Raw genomic sequence first — 22,325 nt, forward strand, 5'->3', positions numbered from 1 at the left:
TATAGTTTATCTTAATTTTATGTTATTGGAATTCACTAAGGACTTTTTAAGGACCTGTAATGTTTGATATAATCAAGAACAGTAGATATGAAGTTACAGTAGAAGCCTGACGTATGCAAGATTAGCAGAGAACATGATTGCAAGCTCTTGTTTCGGAGTATGGATGCAAGTGAAATTGTGATGGGCACTATTTTCTGACAGACTAAATGATTGTCTGATTAATAATACAATTATTAGTTGCGTCCTCAAAGTGCGTGTGTGAGGAAAAGATTAATTTGACCATGCAAAATTAATATTGCTTGCTTGCAGATTTGCGTGGTGTGCATATTTTCTGCATGTTGAACATTACATGAAGGAAGGAAAAAAGACTGAAACTCTACTGAATGTAGTCAGCCATACACATCCTCACACCAGAGGCCAGGACAGCCCAGCAAACATGTTGAAGCACGACAGAGCAGCAGAAGCATGCAACACTGAGATGCTCGTGCCTACAGATAAATGTGCGGTATTTTTATTATTTTTCTTCTAGAGGCAATTATAAGAATAATAAATGCCATGATGCCTTATCTCTGCGGCATAGCTCATATATATCATGAAAGGAAGGAAAGTAGTTGTCTCGTCTTTTTTTTTGCTGCCCTCTGCCTCTCACTCCTTATATGGGAAAGGAATTAGTTGCGCGAACAAGGGCGGAAACGCTGCGCGGTGACAGCTGGGTAAATTCACCGACATACAGGAAGAAAAAGACGAAGCTCAGTCTGCCCTGCTGCAAGCCTGCTGCAAGCCTGCACACTCCCACGGCGACATAAAGGACCAAATCACTGCTTGACCCGTTTAGCAGGTAAGCTGCATGCAGATGTTTGGATTTGCGGTTTTGCTATAGCGTAAATAATTAAGAAAAAGAGACAACAGAGCCTCGCCGCTTCCTTCTTACCGCTGCAGCGAATCATTCAGAAATTATTTATTGAAATCGGTGTGATGCTAACACACCCGGCTAGCCGAGGCTGCTATGCTGTTAGCCGCACAATCTGACGCTTAACCATTGACTGACATATATAAACAGTATTTAAATGTTTGAATCGTCTCCTAACTTCTTCTTTCTGTGATAATGGACGTCGGCTCGCCGGAATGTGGAAACTACTTTTTTTTTTTAATGCAGTCTGAGGCAACATTAGCTAACACAGGGAGGGGTGTGTGAGAGGAAAAAAATAATTCAGGAAATGCCGAAACAAGACTGCAGACAGTGCACAATAGGGAGGGGGAATAACCGACACCGATTGGGCTAAAAACACGTTAAACTCCAACCAACTTAGCCTAATGTCTTTTTATAAGCGTTGTCAAACTAATGTTTGGTCGGGTGTTGCTTTAGCTCGATCATCGTCGCCGATGGTGTTTTGACACATTGTGTAAGCCCCTGCAGATTGCTTCCTCATCGATGAAACCGCTGTCTAGGTCAAGATACCGTTATTTAGGGAAACGCATGTTAACTCTGTTAAAACTCGATATGTCACAATGCATCTTCCACCTCTCATATTTAATTGAAGCTTGACTTGAAACGGTCTGTCGGTTACGGGAGACTAAACTTCTTGGGGACACGGAGTTCCACGCAACACCCTCCGGCTCTGCTAGCTAGCTTTAGCATCCTTGGCCGTCTGAAACCCCAGTGACTGCCAGGGTTAGGTCAGATTACTTTCAAACGTAGTCAGTTACTGAATACAAATTACATGTCAGTTTGTAATTGGTAACTCAATCTATTGAATTACACTTTTTTTGAGTTTCACAAAAAAAAAAATTCTCTCTTTAAAACCTCTCAAAACATTGTCAATGCAAATAAAGGCATTTTTGCATGTTCAGCATTTACAGTCTGTTAATTCAAATTACCCATAGAAAAACAGTACTGGCACCGACTACAGGTGTACTGTGTGTATTCTTCAACATGTGGGATGCTGTTCCTTGTGTGGAAGTTTCTGTTACTGTTTTATAAATCAAGTCTACATTGTGGACTTTGCTCCTGTAACACAAGATGAACACTTAATGTTCATTTTCGATCTTCAATATATAAAAAAACCTCCATTATTCATAAAGCATCATTAAACGTTGGGTGACGCTCCAGGGGTCCCATGTTCTAAGGCTGAGTCCTTATCGCTGCGGCCCGGGTTCGAATCCGACTGGCTGCGTGTCGCCCCTCTGTCTCCCTATCTGCTGTATTATCAATAAAGTAAAAAAGCCACACAAAAAAAATCTAAATTAAGTCACTATTAACAAAACTAGCAAACAGGAAGGAGTCATTTTATTTGATGAACTCCGTATGTCAGACACGCTTCATGAGTTAACAGCATTGGTTGTCATTTGTAATTTAAAAATTGTAATCTGGTCTGATTAGTTACTTTTTTTTGTAGTTTGATTACGTAATACCGATTACATGTAATCCGTTACTTCCCAACTCTGATCGCATTAACATCAGCTGCTTTGAGTCGTTGGAGCCGTGAGCCCACCGAAGCTGGACTGTTTAGGCAGGTTACAACTCACCGCCAGTGTTTTTGCTTACTTACCTGCATCTGAGACGAATAAGAGATGATGTGTGTTTTTGTTTTATACCGTACAAATGGACAGAAACGGCAACACAAACGCCCTGCTTTACGTCTGAACGTCTTGTCCTGAGGCAGAGAAACCCTCACACAGGCCTAACCTACTTCACTGTCCTGCATGCTGATGGTGCTTTATGCAATATGCACAACATTTGTGCCATATGTCCACAAAAGTAGGTCTATGAATAATGTTTTTACATATTGGAGGAAGACCCGTTTGAGCTATAATGTAGAATATGTGTATGTAAATGCTCCCTCTATAGATCAGGGGCTCTTGATTTGAAAGGATATTGTCTTTACATAAATTCAAACTCCTTTAACCAGTAATGCAAAGTAATTAAGTAGAAGACGCTCTTCTGCCAAACAAACGCCACAGATCTACTTCACTCAATTTGATTCTGTGGCCTTCATTAAAACGTGTGATGCATGCGTTAAACTGCTTTGCAGATGTCGTACTGTGGTACTTCTAATATTCTTTGTCGGAAATTTAGTGAAACGATAAACATAGAACATTATTCTTTTTGTTTGAGTGAAAATTGAATTTTGTTTCTCAATGCTTCCTAGTTTCCCAACTGTCTGTGGCAACAAACAAGTCACAAAAATATAGTTCTTTAGTAGTTTTTAAAGGCTCAGTAATTTCTTACAGTAGTTTGGCACTTTAATGTATAGCAAACATTACTCAAACTAAGTAAGTAGTGCATTACTTGGGAACTTATCAGCTGACAAACAATACTTATTAGAAGGTTCAATCCATTTTTGGGTTTGGTAATTTTTATGGGATTTGGTGACAATAGAAGAGTATTATCCCCAAACTTACACTTTTAACTATATAAGGGCCCATGTACATCTAACCCATTTAACTAAACTCTTAGTTTAAAGGTTGCTACACACTCGCGTTCCTCCACCTCCTGAAGCCCCAGTTTTGCCTTTTTCTTTAAAGATTTTTTTTAAGTTCTTAAATCTAAGGAAAATGTTATGAAAGGATGATTCCCTGTCTTGAGTCATTGCTATATCCGCTCTCACGTCTCTGGAAAGTGCTTTCCTTGACAGTGGAGATCCCTTGCTGGTCAGCACTTGGCCTAAACATCTGTGGTGACTTTACTTAAGTGCAGTTTGGGAAATGTTTCCCAGCATCTAAACTGATTTAGCAGAACTGGAAGCAGTTTGTTAGTGTCGTTATAAACGGTCTGTGATCTACAGTACTTTTTTTATTTTTGTTATTTGAGTGCTTGTTTTTGCTCCGACATATACCTTTTTAAGGGCCACTCCCTTTCTGTATTGCTGGTGAGTCATCTCTCAACTGAGACCAGGAAATGTAAGTGTTGAACTGTGGTATCTGCAGGTATACTGTAAACGCTGCTGTGGCCCTGAACATTTAGGCTTTTAGGTCAAGGGTAGTAAAGGGTGTGTGTCCTGCTATGAGCTAATTTTATCTCCACACCTTGTGGAGAAATGAATTTACAACTTTGTCTGAATGACTGACTAATGCAGAAAAAGGGAAGTTCAAGCATTTTGTGTCCATATATGCTGTGGGAGTAGTTCTTTGTTGACCATCATGAGTGATTGGGTCTTTTTGTTTTGAAGTCTCCTAGAGTAGCACCTTATTGGGTGATAGTTGTACTCACTGCCCGATAGATATGACTTCACTTTACCGCTTTAGAGCTCACATAATGTATAACCTGCCTCACCCAATGGGGCTTTAAGGCACCATTACACTGCTTACAACAATATGATTAATATTGACGTCGGTAGGAAGTTTGAGTCGTATGATAGTTTAATGATCTTCTAATCATGCCATGAATTTAAATAAAATGGTGAAAACATTACATCTCCTTAAGGTTTTACACTTTAAGTTCTGTATATTAGTGCCAGTATAATACCTGAGATTTGGTAAAAAAAAAAAAAAACAATCAATAAATGCAGGTCAATTGGCTACATTTCCATTAAAATCCGCAGCGATCTGATCCAACAAGAAGTAAACAAGATTATGAATTTATCTCCATTTTTGTACCAAAGGCTTGCATTGAATGTCTGGTACTGCAACACCTTTTTATATAATAATAATAATAATAATAATAATAATAATAATAATAATAATAATAATAATAATAATAATAAGACTGTTTTTGACCAGACATTTTGGTAACAAAAGCTGGCATTGCAGTTGACTAGGTCTGCAACTAACAAACATTTTCCTTATTGATTTTGATCTGCCGATTTATTTTCTGTTTGCAACCCAGTCCTACTCTTGTATATCCAATTGTTTCTACAACTAAATCTCCTTCCCCTCCTGTATTAAGGAAAGGCCTTCAAGTGTGCCCCTAGCTTCACAGCCAAACATGTTGACCGCTATCTCGGTCACTAAATATCTAAAGATTTAGTCCAGTCCCTGTGTAGTGAAAGTGACACTGTAGCGGCCTCATTAGTGAGAGTGGTCTGTGTGCCTCCATTCACCGTCTGCCAGGTGTGAGTACCTGAGACTGGAGGCGCGCTGTCACACAGGCAAAGGCAGCTTCAGGTTACAGACGTCTTATGTAATGTTAGCCTTTCTCATTAGGTGTGTGTGTATATATAAGTGTAGGATTATGTTAGACTTGGATGGAAGTTGGTTAATCATGTACTTAAAGGGGTAAGTTAGGATAATTTCATGTTGGCACAAATTCACTAGTGTTTTGTTTATCTGAATGAGTGCCATCTTTTTGCTCTAAGTTTCTCCTTAACTTTAAACTGTAGCTGCTGGCCCTTTCTTTTAGAGTTTTGAAAATGTTTTGTCGTGAAACAACTCTGCAAATGACATAGTTGGAATAACGGGGCAGGTCTGCACTCTGCAGAGAGTCAGGGACTTGTAATGATCGACATACCTTTACTCAGCAAGTCCTGACCTGCTTACCAACACAACTGTTCTTCTTTGTTACTCAACCCCTCTAAAGGTGGAATTCAGTGTCTGAATAAATGGACCCAAAAATCTTAGTGTGTGTGTGAAATGAATAGATAAAGCGAGGACATACTCTGTAGATGACTTGATAATAACATTGTTAGTTGCAGCCCTAGAATGTAAAATGTCACGTAAGCAATAAAGTGTTGTAGATGGGAGGGAAAATAAGTTGCAAATCTGCCGTCAGTGGATGCGTTTAGTGTAAGATCACTGTCTCACCTGAGACGGCCTGATATCTGATTGCAGGCGTTGACACACTAGCCTACTTCCACCAAGCATCGTAGAATAAAATCACCCACAGAAAAAGCCAGGCAGGATCGAAAGCACTGCTGTTTGTTATCCTACCAAAGTAGCTGATTTTAAATTGCTGTAATTTCCTTCCCTTTGTGTCCCAGGAGTAATTCAGTCCCCAATTAGAAGACTACTAGAACAGAAAGTTCTGCCTCTTGATCATTAAAACATAAACACAAGTGCAAAATGCTTTATGGTGTGACCAGGAACCATTGTACCTTCTTGCTCCTGATTAATTTCTCCATTGTTTGCACCCTCCTTCTCAGGTATGGCTGAGTTGGCGAGTCTGGTGCAACGGCTGGAGGTGGCGGTGGGTCGCCTGGAGTCCATGTCAGGCCCTGGAGGCAGCGGTGGAGATTCTGCTGGAGGAGGTAAATTATCTAGTGTCATTAATATGACTTAAATCCACTTATGATTTATGAGATGTCTGCTAAACGTGTCTCCGAAGAAGATAGTCAAGTCTACTTAAAGTATGTATTAGTCAGATGCATCAATCAAGTACTTGCATGTAGATACCAGAGCTGAGCCTAAGGGGAGCTTTTGGGATTTTTTTCTTTCACAACTGTTAGTTAAGTAATCAGATAAAGTTGTTCATGCAAATCTCACATTAGTGCTTCCACAGCTTTACCGCAATGTACCAACAAATGTATTTGACTATCCATCGTCATCAAGTAGTTAACAAGAATATTGTTTTGGATGTCAACATTCACTGCTGTGAACACTTTTGGGAGCTAGTGATGCTCCTTTTTAAGATACAGGCGGGCTATGTTATATGCAGGTCAAGTCACAGAAAACTGTACTTATTAACGCCCTCATAGAAAGTGCATTAGTAGGGTGGTTTTATGCTTCCAAATACTAAATAGTTATAGACTGAATACAAATATCTGAAATGATGTTAAATGGGCATCAGTCTCTTAACTCTTTAATTCTGGGGATGTCTATCACTGTATTCTAGTTGCACTATAACTTTTATTTATTTTGTCCATTTTATTAAAACAAAAAAATATATATTTTAAATATAATGGTATTTTAAAATGTTTAAATGCATTTGTACGCCTTGTTTTTCTTCTCTGTAGCTGTATCGGCGTACGTCGATGCCTTTGACGCAATCATCAGCGGTCCCTTGGCTCAGTACCTCTCCTACAGCCAGAAGATCGGGGGCGATGTCCAGAAACATGCAAGTTACAGTTTAGATTCAAAAAGTAGTAAAGAGTGTGAGAAGTCATTTCGGTACACGTTAGTGTACAATAAGTTATCTCACTGCGACACACCATGATCAGTTTATAAATCTACTTATTTTTTAAAGTTATGGTATAAATAAATGCAATAATTGACTAAACTTGAATGCTGTTTGAGTGGGGAGTGCATGTTTGTTTGTTATTGTTAATGAAAGGCGAAAAGCATGCAAAAACACTAGGAGGACAGTTTGTTCGTTCCTGTTCAGATATTTTGAATTAAATTCCCCCTCTCTTCCCCTTCAGGCAGACATGATGAAGCAGGCATTCACCTGTCAGAGAAAGCTGCTCGTGGCAGCCTCGTCCTCCCAGAAGCCCACTGATGTGAGTTAATCACACTTCGTAATTGCTCGGTCACTTAATTGTCTCAGTTAACTAAACAGCATTGATTAATCAATTTCAGCAAGTTGAATAATTCATTGTGCTCTCCTCTTGTCTTTAATCCCTGCAGCCCTTTGAATGTATTGTCTGTCATGGTGTTGTTTCTCCGAGTTTCCTGCCCCTTTATATCTGTTATGTTATATTATATTACCATTTAATTCCAGCTGGATTTATACTTGCAAAGGGTAAACAGGAGCCCTGATGTAGGTATCTGCAGCGTAGGTTTTGAGTTGGTTTGTTGGCCGCACTGCCAAGTGACTGGACTTCCTCTACCGTGGTCTTCCAATCTCATTCCAGTGCCAGATCGACCTCAGTTTGCAGAAGGGCTGAGCTCGACCACTGGCTCCCTCCTTTCGAAAGCTGAGAACAAATATCTTCTTCATAGCTACTGCATAACTGATACTGCTGTTGGCATAGTCAGCATTGAGTAGTTTGTCTTCCCAAATCACGTTACCTCATGAAATCATGCAAGAATCACGTGAAACGTATTTATGAAACTTAATTTCATGCACTGCTCAGACGGCTGTGTGTAGAAGGGAGAACAGGTCCTTTTTAGAAGGAAATATTAAAAGTATTTCTGTTATGAGATCATATTTATTTAGTTTACATTCTCATCTAGAGTAGATTTGAAGTGTCAGATTAGGCTCATGGGTTGCTTTTTACAAACCAAGTTAACTTTTACTTTGCATAATTACTCTATAGGTGTTTTTTTCAGTCAGTGACGGTGGATGAGTGGAGATGGCTTTGCTAGATGTTTGTTTTTAAAGTCTTTCTTTAACTTCAGAAACTTGTAGGAGCAAATGCAAGCGGCTGAATTTGACCGATCACAGTTGTTGCCGCCTGCATAGCTGCTATAGTGTGCATGACGTGCATTTGCATTTTTACAACAAACTGGATTTGCATCACAACTAATACATCCAACTTCAGTCCGGAGATTTAGAAGGAGAAACGTACTCTTTTATTTTGTAACAAAACGTTTTTGTTGACATACACAAAATGTCACCAAGGTGTCATAAATCTAAAACTCAAACTTTCAAAAAAGGAAAACAAAATCTTAACTGTGAAACTTTGTCGTCTTTTTCCTGTTCAGGCAGTTTTGACGACTCTCATGCAGCCGATGTCCAAAGAGATCCAGCAGGTGCAGGCGTTCCGCGAGCTGAACCGCACCTCACCGCTGTTCAACCACCTTTCTGCCGTGAGCGAGAGCGTGCCTGCCCTCGGATGGGTCGCCATGGTGAGACTGGGGATGGGAGTGGTTAACGGGCAAGAAGGGGGCGTGTGCATGCGTGTGTGCATGCGTGTGTAAATGTGTATAATGGCTGGAAAGAAGCCGCTCTTTGATTCTGTCATCATTGTCTGCTGAGCGACCAGCAACAGAGGGTCACTGTTACAGTTTAGATGATTAACTCTTTGTTTGTTGTCGTTTTGATTCTTATGAATTCTCCAGGTTTTCAAATACAAATAACTGCTGCATTTATCCTTTGTACGCCTACTCCAATATCTTGAGGATCTCATCACACTTTAACTGAATGTATTACTTTTACCACTTGTTTTACACTGTAGTGCTCAATTTAAAGGAATAGTTATTTTTTTGAATCCGCTTTGTTGTTTAGAGTTTGATGAAAAGATCGCATGTTCGTACGCTAAATAAGAAGCTACAGCTGGTTAGCTTAGCTTAGCACAAAGACTGCAAATGGAGGGAAATGGCTAGCCTGGCTCTGTCCAACAGTAACAACTGCCTACCTAAGTGTAAAGGCTCATTTTGTCCCTTTTTTTAACAGAACCAGGCCGTCTTCCCCTGCTTCCAGTCTTTATGCTAAGCTAGCTGTCCTCTAGCTGTAGCTTAATATTTAGCGTACAGACTTCTGTACTTCTTTTAAAGTCTCCAAACTTCCAGAAGAAAGTAAATAAGTGTATTTCCCAACATTTCAAACATTTAATTTAACCTCAGTTTAGACACGGATGCATTTGTGTTTGACCTTTTTTGTCTTTGTGCCACAGGCTCCTAAGCCGTGCCCCTTTGTTAAAGAGATGCAGGATGCCGCCATGTTCTACACCAACCGTGTGCTCAAGGACTACAAAGAAAAGTAAGTAAAGCTTTAATATATTCTGCAGTAAAGCTGTCCACACACTTATTTTCCATGTACAGAACAATGTAATGGTCCTCCTTTTGCAATTTGTTGTTTTTGAAATCTTGTAACGTCTGATAACTAAAAAGGTTCAGCTGAAGTTTCATATGCAGCCAAGCAGTTTGCTCAACCCATCTGTCGTCCATCTTTCCTTCCTTCCTCTTTTTTTTCTTTTCCAGTACAGTTTCACTGAGTCAGTGTTGACACATGCTGCTGCTAGACTTTCTGTATTTAGACCTAAATCAAAAGCATTTATGTTTACGAGCAGAGTTAGTCACGCTAGAAGGTTGAAGTTAATGAGACTAAAGTCAAACTGTTTTATTAAAAATGTGTCGGTGAGCTCTCTGCAGAGCTGTATACAAAATGTCAATTTATACAGTATGAGATCTGGACTTGGTGGTTAATGTGGGTTAGAAAATGTTCTATTTAAGTGGTAAACCTCCTGTTCTGGGTCTCATGCATTGTCTGTTTTCCTGTGGGCCGCAGAGACCAGCAAAAAGGACCAATAAATTGCTAGATTTGGGGGGGGGAAAGAGAATTTAAAATGCTGAGATTTGAATGCCTGTGTCCATCTCTTCCTCACAGGGACAAGGTACATGTGGACTGGGTCAGGGCCTACGTCTCCATCTGGACTGAGCTGCAAAACTACATCAAACAGCACCACACCACCGGGCTGACCTGGAGCAAGAGCGTGAGTCTCATCAGAATATCACTTAAGAATCCTCCTAGAGTCAGTCAATGTACGAGGGGGGGGGGAAAGGTTCTATAAATATAACTATATTTTTCAAGCGACTTACTCCCACTCACAGTGAAGGGTAAGAGTAACCTTTTAAGAGCAGCTCTCAAGTGCTCAAATGATTAAGCACAAGTATGTTCTGGTAAAGGAGGAGGGAGACTCAGCGATGTGTTCCAGCAGCAAGTAACCTCTCATTTGCACAACAATCTAATAAAATGTACAACAGTTTAAGAAATGGTGATAAAACTTGAATTGGAAACGAAAAGAAAAACTGAAGTAGATGTACATTAGAGACATGCACCACTGATTTTAAAAGTGGTGAGAAATCCCGTCAAATGTTAAAATGAAGCGCAAAATAAACTAAAACGACACTACTCTGAATCGTAGGCGTGTGCCGATGGGATCGTGTTTCTACGATTGAAGTGATGATCAACGATCGGTTTTTCCTACGCCAATATTAACTAAGATGTTGTAAAACAATCTGCGCCCTTATTTTCTTTATGCATTTTGAGATGTTTGTAGTGGAGCGGCATGTCCGCCCGCTGATCCCCCCCCCCCCCCGTTCAGCACAAGTGACGAGTGAATTCAAAATGCTTTAATTACCAACCAGTTTTCCTTTTTGTCCCTTTTCCATAATCTGACAACCAGCATCTCCGTTCTCCATATACGCTCCATAAGAGGAGTTTGGATGATTATTATTTTAAAGATGAGATGGCATGATGCTGTAATAATAAAATGTTCACTCTTTAGAAATGTTTATTCAACTCTATTGCTTGCAGAAAGCTTAAAGGTTCGACTATTTCAAAGCTCCCTCGATAATATTCTCCCCAAACACAAGACGTTACGTTTTTCTTTGACACTTGGACTAATTCGTCCATGCTGGCATTTCACTGGCGTGCTGTGACGTAACTCTCCTCCTACTCCCGCATCCCTCAAGCCTACTGAATCGTATGTTCTCTTACACAATATTCAATGACCATTAATGACCATTAATATTTGTATTATTCCTGAACTCTGTCTCTGTACTGCAGACCTCCAGCATCTACTCTTTACAATTTTGAAAGTATTTTTTAAAATCCTATAATAGTTTAAACTTAATAAATAGCTTTTCATCTTTTTCAAGTTGTAGTACTTGTATCTTATTTCACTGATATGTGGTTTATGATTTTTTTTTTGTCACTTTTTCTAAGCACACATGTCAGAACATGTTTGAATCATATGCTGTGACATGACTTGGCTTCAGTTACAATATTTCTGACTTTCTGTCCACCTCAGGGTCCCGTAGCTTCGGCCTCTGCAGCTCCCCCCTGTCCTCCTGCTGGTGGATGTCCTCCCCCACCTCCCCCTGTACCTCCTACTCCCCCCATGGACTTGAGTGAACCCTGTGGTGGTGGTGGTGGTGGTGGTGGTAGTAGTCGTAACGCTTTGTTCAGCGCTATCAACAAGGGATCAGACATCACCTGTGGTAGGTGACCAGAATCATTTCAGTCTGTTCTTAGTTTTGATGCACAAGATCTTTAGTTGAATCTTCAAGTTCAGTTTTCTTTAATGTAACTGTCATTAAAGGTAATTAAAGTGTCGGGTGGCGTAACGAGATAAATAGTTCTCTCAATTTTTAGTGAGGTAAAAGTATAAAGTAAGCACAAGCTGCTTCAATTTAACTGAAGTACAGTCCTTGAGAAAGTGCACTTAGTTACTCTTCACCACGGTGTAAGTCTTCAGTTATGAGTTGGTCTGTAATATTTGGTTTCGGACACCGAGACAGGGGAACTGCAGTATAACGACTTTCCTTGATCTCTGCAGGCCTGAAGCATGTGAGTGACAACCAGAAGACTCACAAGAATCCCACCCTGAGGGGTACTACTGTAGTACGCACCGGACCCAAACCCTTCGCCTCCCCCTCCCCCTCTCCCCGACCTGCTGGGTCGGCCACCCCGACCCGCACGCTGCCCCCTGTGTTTGAGCTGGATGGGAAGAAGTGGAAAGTGGTAAGTTGTTGGTTCACTTTCATTAAAAAGTTAGCGATAACGTTATAAATGACAGCCGATCCAATGTGTTTGAGCTTGAAGTTGTTTATCCCTGTAAAAGGAAAGGCATTGAAAAGAGGAGTTGGCCAGAGTAGCTCGAGTAGCCTTGTTGTTTTTGTGGCTTTTGAGTGGAATCATTTGTTTACTGCAGCAGACTATCAGAATGAGTCAGTGAACCTTTTTTTTTTTTAGTAACTCCACCTCATATTGTTTCATCAACTCTTTAGCTTTATTTCCTTGTTTAAACTCCTTTCTCTCTCTCGCTCTCTTCTTGCCCTCTGCAGGAGAACCAAGAGGGAGCGCAGGACCTGGTGATCAGCGACACTCAGCTGAAACAAGTGGTTTATGCTTACAAGTGTAACAAGAGCACCCTGTCGGTCAAGGGCAAAATCAACTCCATCACTTTAGGTAAGAAAGAACTGAGGTAGTTAAGCTCACTTCAGAACGAGAGGTTTTAGATAAATAAATCAGCTTGACTTGCCTGAGAATCATCACAATGTTAAGTTTTCTTCAGTATAAATGTAATCCAGTGATGGTTGTCTGTACATGCAGAGGTACAGTGCAAACAAGAACGGCTAATGCCTCATACTTTTTAATTATGGTCATTTGCAAGATTTGTAAACAAAATAGGCCGTACAGCCTTTGCTCCAAAACGAAGACAATCTATTATAATTCTTATTATTCCTGCAACGCGCTTTACATTCATAAAGAGATATTTGTGAACATTTTGACAGAAAATAAGCAGTTTTGACTTTAATCTGCTGGTAAGAACAAGGTCCCTGTGGATCCTTAAAGTCTTAAAACTTCTTAACTTTACTTTTTGATATTCAATGTCTGAGCTTTGTATTGTAGGAGGAGATGCATTCATCTGATCTGTGACCATTTCTGCAACGTCCAATGTTTGTATGTACGTTAAATATGTAGCGTTACTACACTCCGCTTGGTGGGGGGCATCGGTAGAGAACCATCACAAAGAAATGACTGCATTACAATTATCAATGAAATAAACTGTATGGAGAAATTTACTTTTATGATTTACCTTAAGACTAATAATAATAATAATATGCAATTGGATATGTCTTTTTATAATGACCTCGTTATTGTACAAGCATTTTGTTGCCGTGTCAAACCGCTCATTTATCTTATACCAAGAACAATAGCCCAAAGTAGTCCAATAAATACAATATAATTATAAGGTGCTACAATGTCTAAAGTGGCCTTGTGATGGTGAGTAGAACAGGTCGTCTTTATTTACCATACTTCTGTTTGTCTCCATCAGACAACTGTAAGAAAGTGGGCCTGGTGTTCGAGCATGTCGTGGGCATCATAGAGATCATCAACTGCAAGGATGTCAAGATCCAGGTGTGTGTGTGTGTGTGTGTGTGTGTGTGTGTGTGTGTAGGGGGGGGAACAATCAAAACATGCAGTGTTATAACGAGATGCTTTTTTAAAGACTGTAACGGACACAAGGAATCCTCTGTGGCAGACTCGCACAGCAGTGTGATGTTGATATTTGAGTCCTGCCCACTGTCTTTGTCTCACACCACACAATCATTTCTGCTGTCCTTCCACTCTTCACTTGTTTTTTGCTGAACATTGATGCATTTTTCATGAACACCCTGCTTTATATTCATGCAGTTACACACGGCAAGCTGCTCAGTTTGTAACCAGAGCAGTGCAGAGAAATGTGTCCCATCAGAAATGAATCCACCTTTTCTGTTTTGTATCCAGGTCATAGGTAAGGTCCCCACTATCTCCATCAACAAGACGGATGGTTGCCATGTCTACCTGAGCAGAGACTCTCTGAGCTGTGAGATCGTCAGCGCCAAGAGCTCGGAGATGAACATCCTGGTCCCCGACCAAGACGGAGAATTCGTAAGTATCCTTTCAGGAGGGAACTTTTTTTCTGTCTGGTGATCCATTATTATTTATTAATTTTGATGGTAACAAATCCCATGAAAAGACCGAAACCAACCATTGATCGACTAACAAGTATTGTTTGTATCCTCCTGATGTAACTTCTTCCTCTGTGCCATACAGCTCCATTGTTAAACACGCGTCTGAGCCACACTGTTGCATTGGACGACATGTTCCTTCGTTACCATGAAGGGGACTGTAGTTTATTAATCAATCCCACATAAATCTTCCTGCAGCCATAAATACTCAGGAGTGATGAATGTGTACCAAACAACTATTGCATTATTGCCTCCTGTTTCAACATTTGAAAACTAGTGTCCAGATATTTTAGGAAATAAGCCTTTAATCAAAAATAAAGAAAAACTAGGAACCAATGAGTTTGTGTCAGACGGCCACAGAGAAGGGAAGTTAGAAAAGATGGTAACTTTTGTTTTTCATGGGTTTTGTTGATAATGTCAGCCTCGTCCTTTCTGCACAAGCCTAAAACATAGTTTTCAACACTGACTTCTCTCCTTTCAGAGGGAGAGCGCTGTTCCTGAGCAGTTCAAGACCGTCTGGGATGGCAAGAAGCTTGTTACCACAGCAACAGAGATCGCCGGATAGACAGGGGCAGCATGTGACATGGCGACACCATCCCCACCCCTTTTTTTGCAAATGCCTTCCTGACTGATCAACCACCCCACCAGCTAACTCTCACACTGTAGACTGAGATTTGGACCTTGTTGCGTGCGTTATATCTCCCGCCCTTCCTTTTTATCAGCCAATCACAGTTCTAAGCTGTCCCTTCCATCAGCCAATGAGAGGACTGCTCTCTTTTATCTGGAGCAAAATCCTCCAGCCAATCAGCAGGGAGCGGCTTGTCGTTCAAATTGGTTTACCCTGTGAGCACTTTTTAAAAACATTGAGTTTTGCCAATAGCTTGGATGCTCTGTATAATACTTTGTATGCATCTGGATAATGCTAAGCTAAATTTAACATTTAGAATAGCCAACATGGGAACAGGGATATTAATTCCTCTTGAACAAAAGCAATCAGGCTCCACTAGCAGGATGCTTCAGGCGATTCTTTCTCCTCTTCCTGGTCAGGAGGGGCTGGTGTTTTCTTTTCTTTTTTTAACTTGTGGCCTGTTTCTGTTATATGCAATTTACAGGTTAAGCATTTGTCAAACAAAGAGGATAATGGCATCCATATCACCTCCGCTGATGTTGACTATAATAATATTAACATTCATAGTTGATGATAATAATAATAATAATAATAAATGTAAGTCAGCACCCTGAGCACAAATAGGAGTAAAAACAAGTTGTGTGCACACAAATTATCATTCCATGTGCTTTCCCTTAAACACACAGGACATTCCCGAGTATTAAAAAACAACAAAAAAAAAACATTCCATATAAAGGAGGCATGTAAGAAAAGGTTTACGATAAAGAGCAAAGAGATACAAAGAGATGCAGAGTGGAAGAGACTGAAGGACATAATCATTGATTGTAAAATGCTTGACCTCAGTCTCTAGATTGGAAATATCTGCTGAAATGATCTGTACAGATAGTGATAATCAAATAGTCTTAATATAAGCCTGACCATCAACGTCTCTCCACTCGCTCATGTCGGCACTCTGGTTATCTTCAGCTCTTGGCTGAATTTTCTTTTATATTGTCTTTTTCTTTTTACCTCTTTATTTTCTGGGTCCAAAAATCAGAATTCTGCTCATTAGTACTGGAGACATCAATAAAAAGAGTTGCAATAAATAATGTATTCTGTCTTTATTGGATTAAACATGTGCTCTGTACAGAGGCTGCTAAATGATGTACATAAGGGTGTAAGAACAATAATTAAAAGTGTGACTCCAACAGTTCATAAAACAATCTGTTCTCATCAGAACAACTCAATGGAAATGACAACAGTGTAATAACGCAAATATTTAACATGATCACAAAACATCAACATGGTACAAATGTTCAGTGCAAAAGGAAAGGATTCTGTGCATCGCTGCCCACGTTATTAAGCTTTGACTCGTGCATTATATTGCTCTTAAACAGAATAGCTGAAGTATTATATTTACTCCGAGATGACCGACTGGAAGTGTGTTATTGTAAATAAGGCAGCAGGTTTGCTTTGAACCACTCTCTGGTGAACTGCAGGTGGTCTCCGTTGGATGCCAGAAAATCCAGCTTTCCGGCTTTCTCCATCGCTGCCAGGCCCAGACGATCCTGCGTGCGAACAAACACGATTCATCTTCAGAAGCTTAACAGTCGAAAAGGCAGAACTTTGTGTAGGACACGTTGGCTTCGGTCAAGTTGTTTTTGTTTTGCTCAGGAAGGTTCCTAACTGAGTGAAATGACCTGGAAGCATCAGCCATGATACAAACTGGATGAATTCTCTAAATGCTCTAAAAGGAGCTTCAATTCTTTATGTCCTTTAGCAACAGAAAGAACCGGGATCATGCTTCAGTTTCATGTTAAACAAACGGTCCTCACACTATCGCCTGTATTTCCTCATGAGACCATAAACACGTTACCTCTTTGTAGAGAACGCTCTCCTGCAGAGTTTCAGTCTCTTTGGCCTGGCCGCTTTTCAGGAAGCCGAACCACTACAGCGAGAATCAGGACAAGACGGTTTGTGATGAAGCTCTATTATATTCAGTGAAACGGACGTATGGAGAGTGTGTGTTCGTTACCTCTGTATCCACAGGATCCACCACAGTGTCCTGCAGGAACTTGACCATGACGAACTTCTCCAGCAACTGAAGATTCTTCTTGTACGTCTCGTTTACAGCCTTTAAAGCACAAAGAAATGAGTGATTATGGTCAGTTTGATTCAAACTATGGAAACATAAATATATGAATCAGCAAGTGACGTTTACAAGGAGCTCGTCTATCTTAAACATATTTATGTTTACGTCAGACTTCACTATGAATTTATGAAATACTATAATATCACATTTTACATTTTTATGATTTATAATTTTGTTTTTACTTCTATAACTTTTTGTATGACATACTTATGAGGAATTACTTTTATTAACCATTAAGTAGCTATCAGTTGCAACTCTTTCTAAAATCAAATAAACCAAATAATCTTCTCTAATCTGGAGCTTTTAACTGCATCTCTCAGTTTTCATCAACTGATGTGAGACACAGTTAAAAGCCCCAGAAAAGCCAGTAAGTGGACTTTAACATGTGCCTTTTCTGACAAAGAATACACTTTGTATTGTATAATTAATATTGTATAATAGCAAATGCTTAAACACTGCTCTCCCAATAATTTTACTGAATTTTGCATCAATGCAAACTTGGCATTTGCTCCTAGACTTCAGTTTATCTGAAGTGCTGCAGCTGCATACTGACCCTCTCCTGATTGATGTCGGCCAGGAAGAGGCTGTGCTTCTTGTACAGGTCGTCATTTAAGGGGTCGTGCCAGTACTGGGCCTGCACCAGGCTGATAACCACAAACACAACATCCAGTCAGCGATAGTCTGAACAGTGGTGACGATAGCCACACAATATCAAGGCTACTAAACTCGTCAGCATCACTGAGTCATGAACAATCATCCAGAGAGGGAGGAAAGACAACTCACTGTTTCTGAACCATGTCGGTGTAAGCTCCATTGTTCAGAGCTTTGCGTATCATGTCACAGATGTGGGAGCTCTCTCCGGGACACCTGGGCAGCCCGTACACTCCTGAGGGTTGAAAAACACCCAACATCTTGTCAAGACGGTTTGTGATCATGATGGTATTCTTCCACCGATTAAAAGAAATCTAATATTTTTCTTATTGTCAACAAATCTCATTAACAGACCAAAACCATCTTTTCGTCTTACTGAGGATGTTAATCTCGGGTCAAATATATAGTTTCATTTCCTTAAACAGTAGGGAACTAGTTTTTAGCAAACGTTACTCCAACAGTAGGAAATGCTGCATTTGTTGGGGGCTCTTTAAATGTATACACATTTGGTGCTCTATTGAGTATTCACAGCCGCAGGTACAACATTCATGGTAAAGAAGGAACATGACATCTGGTTTTTGGACAAAATTGAGATCTATGGCACAGAGGAAGATTTATCTGGCTTTGTATACAGAGACAACACTTGTTAGTCGACCAATTCATTGTTGGTTTGGTTTTTTTCATGGGATTTATTGACGGAAAAAAAATGCCCAGACTTTACCTTTAAAGATGTGCATGTGTCTCTTAGAGCTTGTGTAAGATACTAAGAGTATAATAGCAATAGTTCAATGTAATCTATAAATATGCATTCATTAACTCTGTGTGATTAGCATAGAAATAAAATAAATAGAAATGGTTCTCAGAGCCAGCTTTACCAAGGGAAGTGAGCCTAACTGGTGTTTTGGGTTGTTCGTAATGAATGATGTTACCTTGGTGCTGGCCCCCGACGGAGATTAGGGTTTTCATTGGTGGAGAGGGACAGCGCTGAGCCACGGCTCTCCTGTGAAGAGAGGAACCAGGAAGAATCAAAGGCCAGCTTCCTGATTTTTCTCAGGGAACTTTGAAAGAGACTGAAACAGAGGCTGCAACCGGGGAATAAAGCTCAGAGTTGAAATCACACTTTTCTCTAAGATATTGTTATTTTCACGTATTTCATTCACTCTGCAGGCCAGAAGGGAAACAACACAAACACAGAATTTGTCCAATTTCTACCACAATCACATAAAACTATAAAGTGTCCAGAACAATAGTTACATACAGAAATTGTGCCCCCTGGGAGAAGCCCATGGCATTGTATCCTCCCTTCAACTGTGGGTCCTGAGCCAGCTGACTGCACACCATGGACACCTGCTCATTCACATCCATGAAAAATCCATTTTCTGTGTCCTGCAGGAGGAGAAACATGAAAAGTTCAAAGCATGACAAGCAGATTAAAAAGAAGAAAACGATCACAGTCAACAAGGAGAAGAGCTGAGAGATAAAGTCTCGGTGTTACGACGGATCAAAGCGGTCATGCTGGTTTGCTATGAATATTAACACGTGAAAAGTGTAAGTGAAGTTGTAAAAGAGCTACTTTTCTGATGTAACTTGTGCCACGAGCACTGCAAATATCACAGAATAGGAATCACACCTGCTGCATGACTGTTTGGTTCACATGTCCTATTTCCTGTTTTTATTGCATTTTCTGTGTATGATGTTCTTTTAAATGTTCCGTTTTATTTCTCTATGATTAGATACAGTATATATGCACCTATATTGCATCATATGGTATATATGGTGTTACATTTTGTGACGCACGATGCAACTGGTTTTGAAAGGCGCCATCAAAATTATTATTATTATCATAATAATAATACTTTTACAGAAATTAAATAGACTGAGTAAACTATAACACAAATATTTCTGGGTACGTTTTGGAATTACGGAACTTAAAGTAGCTACTTTTTAGATTGAGAAACATTTTTTTAATTAATTTTTTTAAATCAAATATGGATAAAACATAAATAAATCAAATTGACCTACATTACAAAATACATGCAAACAGAAAAATATTAGAAAAACCCCATTTAATATTAAAATAATTGCAATAATGGAAATTGGTTAATTTGGTTATAAAAAGGTTAGATATTTATTAATTTAATCTCAAAATGATTATACTTAAAAAAAAGAAAAATACTGTTATAAATACTGTGTATATAAAAACATAGATACTATGATATCTTCCACTTTTTACTTCCCAACAAAGTCTATCCTGTGCTCTGTACATCATATCATCATGCATCTAAGTCAGAGGTTTAGTTCTGTGACTGTGTTGTTGAAGCTGTGTTTGTGTTTCACAACATAATAAAAAGAAGAGCGTGCAGATCCCATCTTCTCAAGCAACGTTATCATTTTCAACTAGAGACAAAGTTCACAGTTTCCTTCATAAGACATTTGACCAGGAAGTACTTTTAATTTAAAAAGGTGTGAAATGACCTCAACGACATTCTTTCCAATCATCAGCGAGAGCACGTAAATGCCAGAGATGTCCTCCTCAATCATCTTCTTTATGGACCCCATGCTGAGCGGGTTACAACAGCTGTCGCCTGGTGGACACATAACATTTACTTTATTATAATTTAATCTATTAAGCTAAACTTGACTCACTTTACAATAATAATAATAATAATAATAATAATAATAATAATAATAATAATAATAATAATAATAATAATAATAATAAGTATAGTATAAGTACTATCTTTGAGGATGGGAATAAACTTAAACTCTTTTTCAAAAACATTCTGGTTTAACATCTGTAAAACATATAAAAAACACAGACAGCAGGTCGGCAGACAGCCCAATCTCCTGTTGTAAAAACACGGAGAATCTTCAGCGGAGCCATAACAACGTTTACAACTAGACCTCAGAGGCAAAAGCCATCGTTGTTGAAGGGGAAGGGAATTCTTTTTCTTTTTTTCACTTCCCCATTATGCAATTAAAATGAGAAAACCAGTTATAAGTGTTACTCTGAGGCTGCACAACACACCTCTCTCACATTAAAGGTCTGGTAAGGTTTGTATTTCAACTGTCAGTATAAATGTCCATGTTTTCTTTGCTTTCACTTTCAACACAATGTAGGAATAACATGGGCGGACGCGTAATGTCTTATCATGCTCTCCCACCCTTTCTGTTCGGAAATATGTCTGCGGACCAGAATAGATCATTATAATCTTTCAAAACAAGATCAGGAGTTTTTTTTATTTAGTTTCCTGTCTCTTTTATAGCCTTAAGATTGTAACACAAAGGAGACACTCAAATGTGTACATTGTATAGTGCGTAAAATGTAATGAGAGTTAACTTAACCTCTTGAATCCCAATTACGTCTTACCAGTGGGTCCATCATTACTAAGTCTTGCTGTGTCAAATATGTCCGTCTGAATTTCGTATTATTTCACTTAGTTTAAACATCCTGTAGCTTCATTAAAGAGATAGAACTAGCCAATACAGAATATATACTGGGAGAGTTGAATAAGATGATTTTTTTAAACCTTAAAGCAACATAACGGTAAATAAAAAGTGGTAACTGGATGTTAAAGGGTTAAATAGATCATTCTAGCTGCAAATTATTCCTCAGAAATGTATATATATATATATATATATATATATATATATATATATATATATATATATATATATATATATGTAACTTTTTTCTCTTTTCTTTTTGGTAAAATTCACTTACCCATCCCATGCCAAATCACCAGTGGTACGGTCCCATTGTTGGAGTTATTAACTGGGCTGCCAGCAACCAGCAGCACTGGTGCAGCCAGGAGGAAACACAGGAGGGCTGCTGTCATTCTGGCCCTAAAAACCAACACATAAGAGGTTAAATTGAGCATTGTTGTGATGTAGAATACATATTTCACTTATCCCCTTCCTCACCGTGTACTATTTTATCGAGACATCAGGAGCTATTACAAATAAACTTAAACCCATACCTACTTTTAATACGCATGGCTTATGATCCATGTCTGAATACCCCTTAGCAGTTACCCCTAATTTAGGATATTTAATCATAAAGATACTGCAGCAGAAACAGTCTGTAACAGTCATGTGATGTGAAAATCAGAAACGAAGCTGACAGCAGCATTTTCTGTTATGTACAATCCTGTCAAATCATTATAACTGTACAACAGAGACTGTCTCAGATATATCAGCAAAAACAACAAAGTTAAAATAGGAATACGCCATTAAATAGTACTTGCAAAAGAAAAAAACTATTTCAATGACTCATGGGGGAAGTTAGCTAGTACAGGCTAACTAACTATTCATTGAGGTTTACATGAAACAACTCAAAAAGTAAACACATTTTGAAACTTGCAGTAGCAGATTTATGTTATGGAGAATTTTTTTAATCAAGCTAACATTTAAAAAAGGATATCCTCTTAAGGCTTACCTCATTAATGTTCCGAAATAGCATAAATGTAAAAAAGAAAAACATTACTCACCGCTTGTTTGTTCTTCCTGCTTCTCTTTGTCACATGACGATGTTTAGAGCGAACAGCCAATCAGATTCAAGAGGCGTCTAAAATGTCTAACTTGTGACTAGCCTTTTTCTTTTTCGTAATCGTGCCTGTTTTCTAGTCTGAATTAATCAAT

General features: G+C 39.2%; 2 protein-coding genes and 1 non-coding gene across 4 annotated transcripts; 2 read left to right on the forward strand and 1 right to left on the reverse strand.

The window, feature by feature from the left end:
* The first annotated feature begins 686 nt into the window (after positions 1 to 686).
* cap1 (CAP, adenylate cyclase-associated protein 1 (yeast)) lies at positions 687 to 15,987 on the forward strand. Its single transcript, XM_029442524.1, has 13 exons — positions 687 to 838; positions 6,078 to 6,182; positions 6,888 to 6,988; positions 7,293 to 7,370; positions 8,518 to 8,661; positions 9,429 to 9,514; positions 10,142 to 10,247; positions 11,568 to 11,757; positions 12,096 to 12,280; positions 12,604 to 12,727; positions 13,599 to 13,681; positions 14,051 to 14,194; positions 14,756 to 15,987. Exons 2-13 carry the CDS (start codon positions 6,080 to 6,082, stop codon positions 14,837 to 14,839), a joined length of 1,428 nt encoding a protein of 475 aa, XP_029298384.1. The 5' UTR covers positions 687 to 838; positions 6,078 to 6,079; the 3' UTR covers positions 14,840 to 15,987.
* Positions 7,670 to 7,799, forward strand: LOC115016312 (small nucleolar RNA SNORA35). The gene has a single exon (XR_003833137.1). It is a non-coding gene; the product is annotated as a small nucleolar RNA SNORA35 (small nucleolar RNA).
* On the reverse strand, positions 15,986 to 22,309 carry ppt1 (palmitoyl-protein thioesterase 1 (ceroid-lipofuscinosis, neuronal 1, infantile)). Of its 2 annotated transcripts, none has more exons than XM_029442527.1 (10): positions 22,175 to 22,309; positions 21,409 to 21,530; positions 20,160 to 20,269; positions 18,943 to 19,070; positions 18,614 to 18,684; positions 17,817 to 17,919; positions 17,587 to 17,677; positions 16,917 to 17,015; positions 16,758 to 16,829; positions 15,986 to 16,449 (listed from the first exon to the last, which is right to left on the reverse strand). In XM_029442527.1, the coding sequence occupies exons 2-10, from the start codon at positions 21,521 to 21,523 to the stop codon at positions 16,327 to 16,329; spliced, it is 912 nt and encodes a 303-aa protein (XP_029298387.1). In that variant the 5' UTR covers positions 21,524 to 21,530; positions 22,175 to 22,309; the 3' UTR covers positions 15,986 to 16,326. The 2 variants fall into 2 exon arrangements, with proteins under 2 accessions (XP_029298387.1, XP_029298386.1); XM_029442526.1 differs by lacking the exon at positions 22,175 to 22,309 and adding an exon at positions 22,123 to 22,161.
* Positions 22,310 to 22,325: the final 16 nt, after the last annotated feature.

The sequence above is a fragment of the Cottoperca gobio genome, chromosome 11 (assembly GCF_900634415.1).
Source record: "Cottoperca gobio chromosome 11, fCotGob3.1, whole genome shotgun sequence".
NCBI classification, from domain to species: Eukaryota; Metazoa; Chordata; class Actinopteri; order Perciformes; family Bovichtidae; genus Cottoperca; species Cottoperca gobio.